Source organism: Xiphias gladius, chromosome 19 (assembly GCF_016859285.1).
Source record: "Xiphias gladius isolate SHS-SW01 ecotype Sanya breed wild chromosome 19, ASM1685928v1, whole genome shotgun sequence".
NCBI lineage: Eukaryota > Metazoa > Chordata > Actinopteri > Istiophoriformes > Xiphiidae > Xiphias > Xiphias gladius.
This window is the reverse complement of record NC_053418.1, coordinates 11,356,064-11,372,411: the sequence shown is the minus strand read 5'-3', so window position 1 is coordinate 11,372,411 and position 16,348 is coordinate 11,356,064. Positions and strand designations below refer to the sequence as shown.

General features: G+C 38.5%; 1 protein-coding gene across 1 annotated transcript in view; it reads right to left on the bottom strand.

Annotated features, from left to right (window-relative positions):
* The window catches only part of oxct1a (3-oxoacid CoA transferase 1a), a 44,999-nt gene that overhangs the window by 10,747 nt on the left and 17,904 nt on the right, over positions 1 to 16,348 (bottom strand). Inside the window, exons 8-13 of the mRNA XM_040154410.1 lie at positions 10,811 to 10,918; positions 10,340 to 10,454; positions 9,657 to 9,751; positions 8,950 to 8,998; positions 8,397 to 8,469; positions 6,681 to 6,756 (exon numbers count right to left, since the gene is read on the bottom strand). Of these exons, the coding sequence (XP_040010344.1) occupies positions 6,681 to 6,756; positions 8,397 to 8,469; positions 8,950 to 8,998; positions 9,657 to 9,751; positions 10,340 to 10,454; positions 10,811 to 10,918 (516 nt within the window). The remainder of the gene's footprint in view (positions 1 to 6,680; positions 6,757 to 8,396; positions 8,470 to 8,949; positions 8,999 to 9,656; positions 9,752 to 10,339; positions 10,455 to 10,810; positions 10,919 to 16,348) is intronic.

Genomic DNA, 16,348 nt, shown 5'->3' with positions numbered 1-16,348 from the left:
TAGCAGTAACCAATAAAGGCTTGTTTAGAAAAAATAAAAAGTCTTAACAAAATTTGATTGTAATCAACAGTTTCTTTTATAGATCACCGTCACTACAATCCACAAATATCCATATACCTCTGTCTTTTATTTAAGTACAAAAACATAATGTCAGTAGCAAAGAAATGTTAGCAGAGCAGAGAGCAGGCGGCAAAACATCTGCATGGAAGCAAACCTCAGGAGGCATCCTTTCAATAGCCAGTATTTACCTTTTTTTTCCACTTTACCTCTTAAATTAGTTGTTTGTATAATATGGCCAAACTAAGGGCTTTAAAACATGTCTGAAATCTCCCATGTAATTACCCTGTAAACTAAATCTTTGTCTAGTTACAATTCAGTGAGTGAATAAAATAAATTATTTTTTTCTTCAAAAAGTTTAAATAAAATCACAATGGGTTTATTTTAGAGAGCCAAGAAAAGTACTTTGAAAAAAAAAAAAAAAAATCAAAATCAATCTGAAAATATCACCGCAACAGAACTGCCAGCCGGGTGAAAAATTGTCTTCAAGTCCCTCATTGTTCCCAATAAAGAAGGTTTCCAAATAAGGAAGGCTGACATGCAGATATGGCCAAGGGTGATGGCTGAGTAACTGAATTAAAATCCCATTTGCTCATCAATCATGTGAAGAGCCTGCTTTGCTTTCTCTTCAATAACCAGAGGATATATATGCCAAGTGTGGTGCATCATAAGGATACTGTCTGCCTCCGGGGAGGCCAGCTGGGTGTAGAAGATATCAACAGACAGTGGAAGGAGGGCTGGGAGAGGGGCGGTGGGGTAGAGGAAGTAGGAAAAAGCATAGACTGAGTATATGGGAGAGGCTGTATTTAATTTCATATACTTTACTTTATTATTACATAGAATGCCATTTGAAAGTGACCTACTGTAACATCTCACATAACATCCTTTTTTTTCCTTCAGTGTTTTCATCTAACACACAGTGACTCTTAAGATGATACCCAAAAAGGAAACTGTTTCCTTTTTCCTATAATCAATGTTAATGCACTTTCTGACAGTCAGAGGGCTAGGTGGTGTGTATGCAGGCCCTAGGGGGGTAACACTGTCTGACCTAATAGTAGCAAGTCTGCGTTTACAGCTGTGCCTGAGCCAGACACCTGCTAATGTACTCCGCCTAGTAACGAGGCTGGTGTTAATCAAAGGGGGAATCTGTTATTGAGAGTTAAAACATCTGTGTTATGATCAATGTAAGAGTCAAAGGGGGTATGTTATGGCAACTTAAAATAGAGGCATCAAGTGACTGGAATTGTTATAGGCCATTAATTGTTGAATGAATTCGACTTTGAAATGAAGTGATGCACTGCCCGTGTTGCACCGCAGTGATAGCAGCCAAGCATACAGGATCAACAAATTAACTTGTGTCAATCCCTGATTGTGTATGTGTGCCCATGGTCAAATGTCTCACTAATGCACATGAACTTGTTATAAAAGAAACACTAAAATAAAATAACATTACTGTGGAGACTTTCAGACAGGTATTGGCTCTATTACTCACTGAGTATTATTGTCAGTGACCTATATTGCTGGGAGGATTGGAATTTGCTTGCCTGTGATTTACAGCTTTGCATGTGGTTATCTGAGCCCACTTTGATCTAAGCTGCTCCAAGCAGCAAAACTATTACTTATCATGATCTGTCTGTGTGTGATGAAGAACGAATTTATGAAATGGTATGATGTGATAAGCTATTAACCTATTCCATCCTGCTGATTAAAGGGATTTTATTCAATCCAATCGAGCCTTAATTTTGTGGTTGGCTGTCTGTTAGACTTGTTTTGTCTAGCTGGGCTTGTTTGCTAGGCTTCTGTAAACCTGCTCACCTGCGACTGTGGCAGGTAAGCAACCGCTACTTGCTTCTTAATACTGGAGGCAACCCACATTTGGAGAATACTATTTTGGCAAAACAATTGTTTCCTGGAGATTCTTGAATATGAAGGTTGCCATAGTATCTGGCTTTTGACCAATGGAACCTGCACGGAAGCCCTCAACTGGAACTAATATATTATCAGAACAATATCCACAAAGAGATATCCTTTGCCTAAGTCGCCAACAAGAGCAGTGTAATTTAGTCATTTAACTAACATGGCTTTGATGATATTCACCTTGCTGGTCTGTCTGAAGCCCCACAGGTTTTTAATTTCCTTGCCACTATGATTTTGTCCATTTCCCTGATGTAATCTTAGCAACACGGAGGCATTAGGACACTTGAAAGTGTGCATATTTCTGTGTTTTATTAGCAGAAACACATAAAAACATTAAAAAAAACACTGAGATATCGCTCTTCTAAACTACTGAACCACTGTTCAACTGCTCAAATACACTGATGGCAAAATATTCATAGATACTGTTCAGGAAGAACTGTTGTATTGTTGCATATTACAAAAGAACTAATTTGATTCAAATGTGAAATTCCATTACAGTAATTATGAGAATTCAAAGGCATTTCTTTGTTGATTTTGTCATTATCTATTTCACGGCTTCACATTAGAGACAGTAATGAGAAACTCTACTTGCGCTAGTTCCCACAGATGTTACCTTTTTTCTCGAAAAATCCATTTTACTCTTTTACTGGCTTATTGAACTGTCTCTTTGAAATTAATCCTTGCTAGAGGCAGATATACAGTAGCCTACACATACCTTATGCTAATTAATAGGCGTTAGAGAGGATGTAAGTCATGGAACATCCATTCATATAATGGCTGTCAGAGATAATGTGGGGGGCTGCAGGAGGAAGTATCAGTGGTACAGAACCCACATAAGACTTCTGATGTTGAAGCTCTGCTGAGATGACACCTATCATAACATGTGAGAGCAGAGACAATGACATAGACAGTCCCCCTCTACCAACAAGATTTCCTCAGAGAGCCGCCAATAACACACAACTAATGGTTTTCCTATTAGATATTTTATATGAGTGAGCATGGGACAGAAATGAAATTAAATTAAAAATGTTTTTACACTGTGGTTTACTGTACTGTACATACAACAGTAGTGGTCTATCTGTCCAGGATAATGGACTGATAGGTGTAGCAATGGAAAGTCTGTGATTTTTTTCAAAGCAACCTCTGCTTCGAGAAGGAACTTTAAGAAAACAAAAATGTAGTTGCACTTTTAGCCCTTAGAAGTCAAAATGATTGATTCAGAAGCAAATTGTTTCTATGACATACAGTGGGATTGGTTTTCTGAAATATGCTGCTGTGGCACTAATGCATGAGAAAATCACACTTCGACTAGCACTGTATTCCTCTTACTAGGCTTAGGGGTTGCTTGCATTTTTTGCGTTGCCATGACAACAGAATACAATTTCTTCATTTGTTGTGCAAGTGTTCATTTTCCAGTCAGTGGCAGAAACACCACAGAAAATGACCCCCTTCACAATCTAAGAGTTCCCACTTACCAACCGGCTTCCTTTCTCTCCCCTTCAAATTCTCTGACAATCTCCGCTGTCTGATACAAATGGCTCTCTATTTAATAACATAGCGACGGACCGCCACAAGCCTTTGTTACCCAGACAACTAATGACAAGAATCAGAGGGTGAGACAGGACTGACAGGAAGACAATGGACAATGTGTTCAAAGTAATTGGAAAACATAACTGTGTAAAGAGTATAACTGGTGAATACAGTGTAATCTACCATAAGAAATTACAAACATTTTTTTCTTTCCCGACAATGACCTATATGACTTTAATTCCATTGAACTTGAAATTCTAACCAGATATGCGGGAACCCTGTAAAATGTGCATTGTAGAAACTTGTAATATGTGGCAATAATGAGTAAAAGTTTATCTCTCATATCCTCAGGTAAATTAGTCATATCGCAATTTCTGATATTTCATCCTATTTTATTTTATTTTTTACAAAAGTTGCCAAATATGGTCTGTGCAGATAACACACACACTTGCATACATTGGGAACAAAAGACAGACAGTGAGAGGTTTGTGCTACTACAAATACCTAATAGGGCATCTTTAACTAATAATAAGCTTGCAACCATGTGCAGGTAAATCTGTTTATGATACAGCAGAAAAGTAAGTGAAGTTAAAAAAAACAGCTATGTTCTTTAAAAAAAACCCCACCATTCTCTCATGGTGGTTTTTTCTTATAACTTCACTTGCAGCTCCATCAATAAAGCTGCCATCCGGACTCATCATGAGCACTTATGCTGGTAAATACATTTTAATAGTCAGCAGCTTGAGCTATTGCAGCAATGACACTGCAGTAACACTGAGCCTGTGTTTGGAATATATTTCTGACCTAGCACTTGTCTTTTACTGTTTAAAGTCATCAACTACCAAACTTACTGTTTTGTAAAACTACACAGCTGTATATGAGTTGACCAGATACATTTTTATTGCTTTGGTCAACTTGAGTATTAAAGCAAGTGAGCAAGTGAAAACTTAAGTATCACCACTTGGGCAGACAAAATCCAAGTCAATAAAAGTCAAACATGGTTCCAATTTTGAAAACCGTGTATGGCTGGCTTTTTAGAAATCTGTGAGGAGGTTCATATGACAGGAAACATCAGTGTACGCAGCTTCTGTGAATTACTGGGTGCAAGACCCCTACATTTCGGACAGCTTCATAAAGCTCCAGCAGCTAAATTACAAAATAACTCACCAAATCCAAAAATGCCATCCTTTATTCTATTACCCCTTTCTCCCTTTCTATTGTTTTTCCAGATGTTTCAGGCTGAGTAGAGATGTAAAAGCATTTCAAAGCCCTCAACTGGAAAATGTTCATCTGCATTTTGCATATTAAAAGCGTTCAAAATCAACATCAGGCTGAGAGTACTGAATCCCCGACTCCTACGTAAAACATTTCCAATTTCACGCTATGTACCCATCTTTAGATAGTGAATAATTTTCATTATCACAGAAGGTGGGAAATGTAATTCTCTTCGTCCATCCTTTCAGAAGATTGGATAATGAAGATTGAAGCGTAGGTGAGGACAGAGGTATGTGTGTCTGTGTTGCTGCATTATGTTGCTGTTCAAACTGTCCAAAACCAGAATGGCCAAACAAGATAAACTCCCTGCTTCTGAATAACAGCTCCACTGCAGGCCTTCATTATCTACATAACATGATTAATCAAGCAACGGTTAATAAGCAATTAACATGGACAAACAAGTGCAACTGGAGAGGTAAAGAGAAAATAAATTATGTTGCAAAATATAGAGATCACCATCAACAACACTCTTGTTGTGCACAGAGCTGCCTTCGTTGACTTATATATATTATGTTTATTAATAATGTTTCATTCTTAAGGTCTCTCTATGTAAACATCTTCGGCACTCTGTGGCTGTATCCACTTGGCTACTTAGAAGACATGCGTCTTTAAAATGATGCTCTGAAACAACCTTGCATGTACACTTCAGTCAAGCAGAAAACAGCTGTGTGCTGGGGGGCATTCTGGTTGAGCCTTCCCACATTGTGAACAGCCTTTTAATGGGTTCTTGACCTTAGTAATCACTGACAGCGACTGTGGCCACTGTGGTCTTAAGAACAGTTGACCCGATGAAACATCTAGTAATAATGTCGGCCATCCATTATACGGTAGCACTCTCAAACACCCCCTACCCGCTGATGCCCTGACAAGCGTATCCTTGTGCTCTAGAATAACAACAACCAAGGCCACATCCTTTTGAATCTCTTTCAACCAAGACATCTCCTCTTTTGAGAAATGCTGAAGGCCACTTTGCATTAAATAAAAAGAGATTATAATTAAGTCTAAACTGTCTAAAGATAAATAATAAACCACATTTACAACCATTGTTATTTCCCTTAATGTCCAATGACCTTTAAGATCTTTTTTACTTCATATTTTAACCAGAGAATGTAAGCAAACCTGAGTAAAGTTGAATTAGTCATGATTTTGTCATTACATATTACATCCAGGTATTCAGAGTAGAGCTGAAACAATTACTCAATTAGTTGATCAACTGAAAACTAATCTGCAACTATTCTAATAATTAATTTTCAGGCAAAAATGCCGAACACAATTTCCTGCTTTACTTTGTATTACATGATAAACTGAATATCTTTGGGTTTTGGACTGATTGTTGGGCAAAAAAAGCAATCTGAACTTGTCTCTTTCGGCTTTAACAAACTGATAAAATTTTTAACTATTTTATGTTTATAGACAAAATGATGGATGGAGAAAATAATCAGCAGATTAATCAATAATGAAGATAACTGTTAGTTGAAGCCCTAATTCAGAGTTTTGCTTAATATTTTTTTGTGGTTGATTCCAAAGCCTCGTGTCAAGTGCATTATTGAGGGACTGTCAAACACATATCCAAATGTTTTAACCGATATTAAATCAGAAAAAAAATCAAGCATTATATACAACTGAAACTGGAACATTTAGAGTTTTTAACCTTTGATAGTCAGCTGTCTAAAGACTAAGTAGAAAAATGCAGAACTATGTAGGTAAAAGGACACAATACTTACACCAGTAAAATATCATAAGATCCAACAGGAGAGCAACACAAGCTTTATATTACTAGAGCATGGACACTTTTCTGCCACAAACCCTGATACTGATGTTGTGTTGACCCCCAGCAGAAGGAACAGAAAGCAGGAATTTGAAAGATAGTAATACAGGTGTGCTATCAAAACCATACTTACAGGGATCATCCAGTTGGCTAGGTCTCCATGTTTTGACACCTGCATGGCTCCCAGCATTGTCAGGTTGATGTGACCTCTGAAGAGAATGACACAACAGAAGAAGACAGCTGTCAACTTCAGAATCTGTTCAACTGATGAACTAAAGTCCACTCATCAAAATGAAAGCATATAGTATTGCTACATCTACCCCATTTTTTGGTGACAAGACACCAAATGCTTGACATTACTTGATACTTCATGATAGGACAGATTCTTACAACAAACAAATGTTTTCACCATAATAACCACCTTTGCATCTCTGCAGCTTTCTAGATAGCAGAACTTGTCATAAGTAAAATATTAATAACTATGTTTTATTTTCATCCCTTTTTAACTACTGTATCTTCTTACTATAGTTTTGTTTCTAAAATATCGTTTGTATTTTGTGTATCTTTTCTCTGGTATGCGTGAACGTCTTCAGATCTACTCTAGCTGCCACATTAAATGCCTGTTACATATGCAGTAGATGTGCTATAATAGCAGAATAAATTTAAGTCTGATTCTGTTAGTGAGGTGGTTATTTCATCTCTCTATTAATTTGTGCTCAGAGAGCAATTCTTTTTCCTGTTTTTCCTAAATAAGGGTTCAGTCAAGTCAAAGTCAAAAAAAAAAAAAAAAAAAGCAAGTAGGCAGCTAGTAGGATAGGATGCTTGCAGTTTGCATTTAAATTTATATCTATGGCACACTGCTGGCTGCTACTTATTTTTTTTTTTTATCCTCCATCCTCATTGCACACAGCACACAGAGATGACACCACACAACAACACATAGAGAGAAGAAAAAAATAAGTTTTGTGATTACCAAGTACAAGTCTAAATGTAATCCCAGTACAAGAGGAAGGTGGTGTGGTTTTTGAGGCAACATGCCTCACAATCCACCATATGTTATGTTATTCTGTTTCCAGCAACTCTGGAAAAACACACACACACACACAACCTCAAACAGCCCTTTGAAGTTGTGAGGACTGGCCAAAATATCCTCCCAATGCCAAAGTGTCTTCACAACGATGGTTTCAAACCAAGATTTGTCCACACAACCATAGACAGACATGTATGCACGCACACACGCACGCACGCACACACACACACACACACACACACACACACACACACACACACACACACACACACACACACACACACACACACACACACAGAGTCAGTGTGGTTCCATTTGGTCCTCGCCTGTGTGACTGGACAGCGCTAATTATGAGCAGTATTGGATTTCCACTGGGTGGACACGCAGAACTGATGCTGCAGGGAGTGGAGGTGGACAATCTCAGAGAGCTAGCAAATCAATAAGAACCAGGGACCTTGGGAATACTGGCAAGGCTGTTGTCTAATTGTACTGGTGACAGTAGCTACTTATTAATATCCAGTGTCACAAATCGTGACTATGTCCTTTGGTCAAATCTGCTTAATTCTTACTGCTGGCTCATAGTGCAGGTAACAAACCAATGAAATGAGGGAAAATCTGTTTACAAAATTATAAAAATGTACGTACTTTTTTGTTTTTTGTATAAACTGCACCAAGAAGCTAATTGAAGTGAACTCATGGTGTTATGAAAATTAATGTAAGTATTAATAAGCTGTCTACATTTAAATCAATGTAAATGTCGGGCATATCAAACTTTCAGTCAGCAAATAAGTTTTCTAAGCTTATGTCTTCTGGTGTTACCCTCGGATCATGGCAAATGACTCATCACTGGAGAAATAGGAAGCCCCAGGAAGCACTGTGACAGTCTCCTTTCCTAAGGAACAGAGAGTTGACATGTTTGAATTTTTGGCAAAACAGAATGTTGGAATTAATTTCTCACAGCAGTAAACTCTGTCAAAAACACAATTATCTAAAAGCAACTCAGTTTACACACAAACATAATCACAAAGAAGATAAATGAAATGACAAAAGACATTAAACAAATACATAAAAAACCAATAGATGATTTGAAAAGAATGTGCATTCATTAAGTACTAATCTGAACAAGTCAACAGAGGTGTCAAATGTCAACAATATGTTAATATCACTTTAAATGTAAATCTGACTAAAATGTTAAATGATCAGTACATTGTATTACGCATTAATCTAAGTTTGTGTGTAAAGTGTAAAAATTCAGGTAAAAAAAAGCTCTCCATCAAACCAAAATTTAGTTAGTCCGATGTTTCCACAGCTTTTCATCTTTAATATATACATCAATTTATTTTTGGGGGGGACTGATTAGGGTAACCCTCACCAGCGTTAATAAGGTCTGCATCGACTGCATCTTCAGTGGGGTACGGGCCCTAAACAGAGAGAAATGAAGATGAAGATTAACATGTGCACACAGGCTGGCAGCCGCACATACACTCACGCATGTCACTCAGCCTGACCAGCCATGATCTTTCAAGGGAGAGACAGACACAATCACATTTCTCTGATGAGATGAGACATTGATTTTCTCTGTCTTCAACAAAGGGAGCAATCCTTTTGGAGAGGAGAGGAGCGGAGAAGAGAGGAGAGGAGAGACCAGTACCTCTGTATAACTGGCACTTATAATTAAAAGAAACTTTGACAAATAAGGCATTAGCATAGGCGCTTACATTCTCCTGTCAACACAACTTATTGGAAAGTTATTCCATAGCAGCAGCTCCAGTCTTTGTTGAAGGCTCAGCCAGCAAATAATGATTGTGAGGAAGAAAAATGGAAGAGACAGTGTCAAACTACCATAAGCTGTTACATAACAAACTCAGCACATTCCACATGACGGCCCCAACTGGCAATGATACTCCTCAAATGAATCTCGCTACATGCTCAGAGCACAACTCAGTTTAAAAAGGTTTGCTGCTGCTTAAAATGACTGTCTACACAAAGGACAGAAAATATGCTGCTCATTAGCTTGTTTAGTTGAGATTCAAAGGACTGGAACCTGAGGGGGAAGAAAACTCTCTGTAGGTGTCTTACCAGTCCCAAAATTCCATTTTCACTTTGAAGGTGTACAGTGATGTCTGGTTTTATAAAGTTGCTGGCCAACATGGGGATTCCAATACCAAGGTTAGCTGATTTGCTCTTTGTTAAAGACAGTAACTATTCCATTGGTAATAATACAATGAAAATCCCATAAATAGACCGCACAGCCTCCTCTTCAACCACCTTGGACAATTAGTCATGTTGTCATATTGCATCAACAAGCTAAAAAACATCTGTCGCGTGGACGATGCACAAACCCACTGAACTTGATAGTCCTTACATTTCCAAGACACCAAAATTGTAATGTTGAATGATAGGAGAATGTGAGTAAGTCCACAAATCACTGAGTGGTTACTCACAGATTAGACACTCAAAAACTTTCATTAAGAAGGATGAATGCTGTAATTGTGAAATGTTAAAAAAAAAAAGAAAAAAAAAGAAAGAAAAAAAAAGAAAAAAGGTATGTGCATTTTTGCCAATGCAATCAACTGATACAAAGGCAACAATTTTCTATGATGCTGTAAAGAAAGGAAGCCAAGGCAAAGTTTTCTTTCTTCTTTGGCTATTGACCAACACCTGACTTGGTTTTACTTGTGGTAATTAAAGGGAGGCACCTAGAGCACAAAGTTATATGACTTTATGATTTGCTCACTGCTTGTATTCTTTTCAAAGGATACCATACATCCCATCTTCAAACTCCAGAGCAGCCCGGCGAATGATCCTTTCCCGAACAATATCTGAGTCCTTCTTTGGTTTGGGCTTCTGTTCTTGGCTTTTCCTTATTGTGCGTTTCTGAAACCATGCAGAAATATATCAGGAAGGGGAGATGGGCTTTTCTGGCTAAGTACAAGGACACATATAGATAAGAACTAATGTGTGTGTTTCTGAACATTGATGGAAATGTTAAACCCTGCTACAATGGCTTAGTAAGAAAGGGTTTCATTCTGGACTTAATTGTCAGAACATTAATCATGTATCATTTTTAATAACTCAACTAATTGGTTAATGGAACATGACCTTCAATAAAGGGATATCCACATTGTGACATAATCCAGTATCTATAGAAAAAATGGATACAACATGCTGTTTCATTCCTTTTATGTATAATCTCTCCACTCATGCAAGCCCTGAAAGGCCTTGTTTTGTACCTCAATCCTTTTCTCGTAGCTGGCTCCCTGGACAACCCTGTGGACATAGATGCTGGGTATGTGGATGTCCTCTTCAGCAAAGGTCCCAACATCCACCACCTCCTCTACCTACAAAGAGAGACAGAGTGATAAATTCCGCCCTCACGTGGAAAATGTCTCACGAACCTTAAGATTAAAATTCAGGTAAGGAAAACATGCACTGATGTAATTACCAGGAAATAGTTTCTGCCTACCCAGCTAAGAAATTTAACAGATTAACTGATAAAGACCATCGGATTTTTTGTCATTCTGCAGGCTAATCTCAACGAATTACCTTCAATTTTAGGTTATTTGGTAATTTTTTAAGGCCATTCATGATTTAAAAAAAAAAAAAGCAATGGAAATGCTCAAGTGTTATTTTAAAGGAATACAGCAGCCTTTCTTACTTTTTATGAGAATATTAAATTGTAAACTGAGCTACAAACTGTGACTAACAGATATTTATTCTACAAATATGATTTCACAGGTTTAAAACTTCTGCTACTGTCATGTCTTTCACACAAAAAAAGAAAGGGTAAATATTTGTGGGAGAAGGTGTTGCATTTATTCTTTTAGCAACTCCACTGAGTCCAGCGAAAACTCTCTGTGTACCCAAAGCCAGCTAGGCTGACTGAAAACAGAAGAGGATCATCTGACACTTGAAGCTCAGGGGACGTAGCTTGATCCTTGGATCAAAAACGATGGGAGAGTTGGGGTGTGTGAAGGAGATTATTTCGGTGCTGGGAGGACTTTGGTCAAACCAAACACAGAGGTCAAAACAAACTTACACTTTTTACTCCCCTATGTGGAAAACAATGTTCAGCAACATATTTTTTATTTATAGGTCTATTCCACTAGCTCTGCCTCAGGACTCTCTTCCAGGTTGACATTTCAGCTCAGCTTATTCTGACAATCTCAGTGGAGCTGCTGTAACACTGGACACTTACATTTTCTAAATAAACCCTCATTACACTTTAATTACCCTCACATTTAATATGGCAGAATCATAAGAAAGGTATGTGTCTCAGATATTAACCAAACAATATATTCTTGACTCTGAGACAGAAGAGCATCCCCTTTGTGTAGAAAGTGTCCAGCAGCAGAAGAAGAGTGTACATAAGAGGTTATTTCTGTCTGACTAACAAGACACAGATGGAAATGGCTATTGATTTAAGCAGAGCTGGGTCAACATAACTGGATAGAAATCCCACCGCAAGTGCACCTGCTCCCTCCTCCTTAGGTAACATTAGGAACTGCTATAAAGTGAGCCTACAGCCTCCACTATACAGGTGTTCAGAAGAGTTCAGCAGCATGTGTGGGCTCCACTCATTCTTGCAGGCGCATTTTTAGCCTGCTCTGGCTCCTAAAATTCATATGTCATGTTCATATTTACAGTAGACTGTGTTATTAAACATAGTAGTCCCCTGAGATTTTGGGTCAACATAAGAATCAAAGTAACGGATCGACAGCATGGAGAGAACTGATTTTCCTTTGTCAACCAGAAGAGACTAAGAGGGAGGACGCGCAATATTTTTGTCTTCCTTAAGATTCTTTGAGGGGGAAAAGCACTTGAGATGACACAAAATTAAAAGAGGAAAAATAGCAGAGAGAGCAATCAAGCACCAGATTTATCATCACATCTCTGGGGACTCAAAGGGGATGTAACAATGACAACATAATTCTTGCCCTCCCTTCTACTTTTCGATGCTTCACCCCTGTGTAGTTCAGAGTGTAACCTACTTATTCCATTTACATGAGGGGCAAGCATGCGTTCAGAGCAAATTGAATTGAATCTCTCCTTATCTCCACTTCCTCTCTCAACACTCAGCACTGACTGAGAGGAGTCAATGGCTAAGAGTGGATCCCATCTTAGCGTTGTCATGGATACGCAGGCTTTGGTCTGTGGTAAGCTAGGGCCACTCAGGACCATAAAGTGATTTTAGACTCTTTTTCTAGTTCTCTTGGTTGGGTTATGGTAAATCTCTGATGCTCCACAGTGAAAATAAGGCCATGCAGGATGAAATTGGTACCGCAAGAGAACTGTAACAGCAGTCCCACACATCCACCCACATCTTTCTCTGGGGGCTTGATCTGTCTTTTGTGAGAATGATGGTTTCCATATACATCTTCATCAAGCAAGACTGCACTCGTCACATCATAAAACAGTAACAGTAATAAAATAGGGAAGACTGGGGGCAAGGGAAGCGCTTAAAATATTTGGTGGCATGAATTTCAAGACTTCAGAGGAATGAGTTTAATTAACTGTATCAATCCCTAGTTTTGTCTCTTCGATCAAAGGGTGTCAAATAGAGAGCCCCTACAAAAACTACCAACAACAACAAAAAAAGAAGAAATCACGCCTCAGAGATGGGTTTCTCCATATCCATTTGTTGGTCTCTCACACATACAAACAACATGTATTCAGCTTAATTTTCCATTAGCCTTCCAAAGCTAAGTCACAGCACAATAACAAGCTCATACAATTTAAATGTGGTGTGTACATAAAAAAGCCTCTGTTCCTTTCATCTTGGTGATGTGTCCTGGCTGCACCGGTGCTCAGATGTAGTTCAGAAGGGAGGTTCAACGGACGAGGAAGGATAAACCATTAAAATAAAATAATACCAAGAACACAAGAATAACACAGACACACACGCAAATGAGCAGGTGTGTGGAGTAACCACATAGGCGCACACAGACACACACATTGATATTCCCATATCTGTAGAACAATTTTCACATCAATGACAGCAGAGTGAGGCATGAAGTGAGCTGGCAGGAGGATAGCGGGAATCAAAGTGCCCTCTGGGGACAAAATGAGCGTTTTTTCGAGAGTGTGTGCTTTTTTAGGCTGTGAGCTTTGTCAAATCTTGTTAATCTCAAACTGATTGGTACACAATGCTACTAGATTCCTAGAATAAACCACCAGCAGTTGTGTTGGATACAGTGCTCCCACTACAGTTATTAAACGATGCTGGAAATATGCCATGCTTATCACTAATGTTTGATAAACAAAAATAAAATTAAGCAGTGCTTGGAATTTTGGACTCCGCTGTTAATGGAACTAAAAGGAACTGCGTGGAAAAATTCTGTGTTGCACAAATATAAATGCACAAACATGCTATGACTGACATAATGATCAATACATGGGGGGGGGGTTACATATCACAATAACGATTTAGTAATTGAAGCCATTTCTATACAAAGCACCTGATTTTCAGAGGCTCAAAAGTAATTGGAAAAACTAACATAATTATAAATATTTACTGCAGCCACCTTCAGCTGCTGCTTGTTTGTGGTTCTTTCTACCCTCAGTTTAATCTTCAGTAAGTGACAGGCATGTTCAATTGGGTTGAGGTCAGGTGACTGACATGGCAGTTGAAGAATATTCCATTTCTATGCCTTGAGAAGCTCTTGGGTTACTTTCACAATATATTTTGGGCCATTATCCATCTATACTGTGAAGCACCGTCCTATCAGTTTTGGATTGGCAGCATTTGGCTGAATCTGAGCAGATAGTATAGACCTATAGACTTCAGAATTCATCCTGCTACTGCTATCAGCAGTCACATCATCAATAAACACCAGTGACCCAGTTCCATTGGCAGCCATACATGCCCATGCCATAACACTGCCTCCACCATGTTTGACAGATGATGTGATATGCTTTGGATTGTAAGCTGTTCCTTCCATTCTCCATACTCTTCTCTTCCCATCATTCTGGTACAAGTTAATCTTGGTTTCTTCTGTCCAAAGAATCTCGTTCCAAAACTGGGCATGCTTTTGTAGATGTCTTCTGGCAAAGTCTAATCTGGCTTCTCTCTTCTTGAGTTTTACCAATCGTTTGCACCTTGTGCTAAACCCTCTGCATTTACATTCATGGATTGTAGACTTGTAGACTTTGACAATGGTACGCCTACCTCCTTGAGAGAGTTCTTGACCTGGATAGAAGTTGTGAGGGGGTTTTCTTCACCAAGGAAAGAATTCTGTGATCATCCACTTTTAGTGGTCTTCCGTGGTCTTCCAAGCCTTTTGGTGTTGCCGAGCTTGCCAGTGTATGCCTTCTTTTTAAGAATGTAGCAAGTTGTTGATTTGGCCACTCCTAAAGAATCTGTCATCTGTCTGATAGGTTGGAAAAACAAAAAATACCTAACGACAGCTTCCTTCGTTTGCATCGACACCTCTTTGGACCACATGAGCAGCTTCCAAATACAAATTCAACACTTGGAATCATCTCTAGACCTTTTATTTGCTTAATTTGTCATGAAATTACGAGGGAACAGGGTTCACCTGGCCATGAAACTGACTGTCAGTCAACTGTCCAATTACTTTTGAGCTTCTGAAAATTAAGGTCTATGTATAAAAATGTCTGTAATTCCTAAATGGTTACTGTGATATTTTTGTTTAACCTCTTGAATTAAAGCTGAAAGTCTACAGTTCAATCACACCCTGATGGCTTTGTTTCAAATCCATTGTGGTGATTTACAGAGGCAAAATGAATGATGTTTTGTTACCGCCCAAATACTTCATACCTAACTGTACAACCTTTCAGTGACAAAGTGAGTCGGTGCCCTCTGAGTAAAGGTATTCATTTGAACACTCCTATTGACCATCTGGGTTACATTCCAAACACCACGTTAACAAAGAGGAGCAAGCATTTGTAGCGTTGGATTATATGCATGGTATAATTCTGTCTGATCCAACAAAATGTTAGTTAAGTGAAAAATTTACAGAGGCAACCGTATTCATGACACTCTTGATTACATAGGCATTGGAGCAAAAAGGGGAATATTCTTTATTTTACACTTTTAAGAGCCTCAACAGTGATGGGTGCACAACTGTGAAATCTGTGCTAGAGGTTGTGCCAAAGTAGAATTTCCACTGATATTCATTGATACACATAGCAAATTTAATGAAAATTAGGTCAATCATTATCAGTATCTTGTGAAGCACAAAAAACCCTTACCCTTAGCCTCTGCCACTAACGGAGCAAAAATTTTACTCATATGGAGTTAAAACATTTATGGAGCTTTATTAAACTCGCCAAAATTAGCTTAATAAAACTGCATCAGCGCAGAGTGTGGATTTGTCAATTTCGAGTTTTGATTTTCAATTTTAAACTAGGCACCATCTCCGGATGGGATCACACCAGCGGCAACGCCTGTACTCAGTAGTCATTACTACATTATTACATGATTACTCTGTAGTTATTACTATATTATTACATGGGTATTCAGTACTCATGGGTCGAACCATGCCCATCTTCAAATTTTGGCCGCCATTTTGATCTCAAATAAACACCTGTAAAGTTTTGTAACAATTTTGCATGGCAGTGAGAAAATCTGTCCAAAGACAGACAGGTGCCAAAGTACTCAAAACCACCTCTGTGTCTCCAGGACCACATTTTGCCATGATGACGCACACACACACACACACACACACACACACACACACAGTGAAAACAATACAAGTCACGCTGTCGCGGCTGATAACCAGATTAATATAATACCTTGACTAACTAGG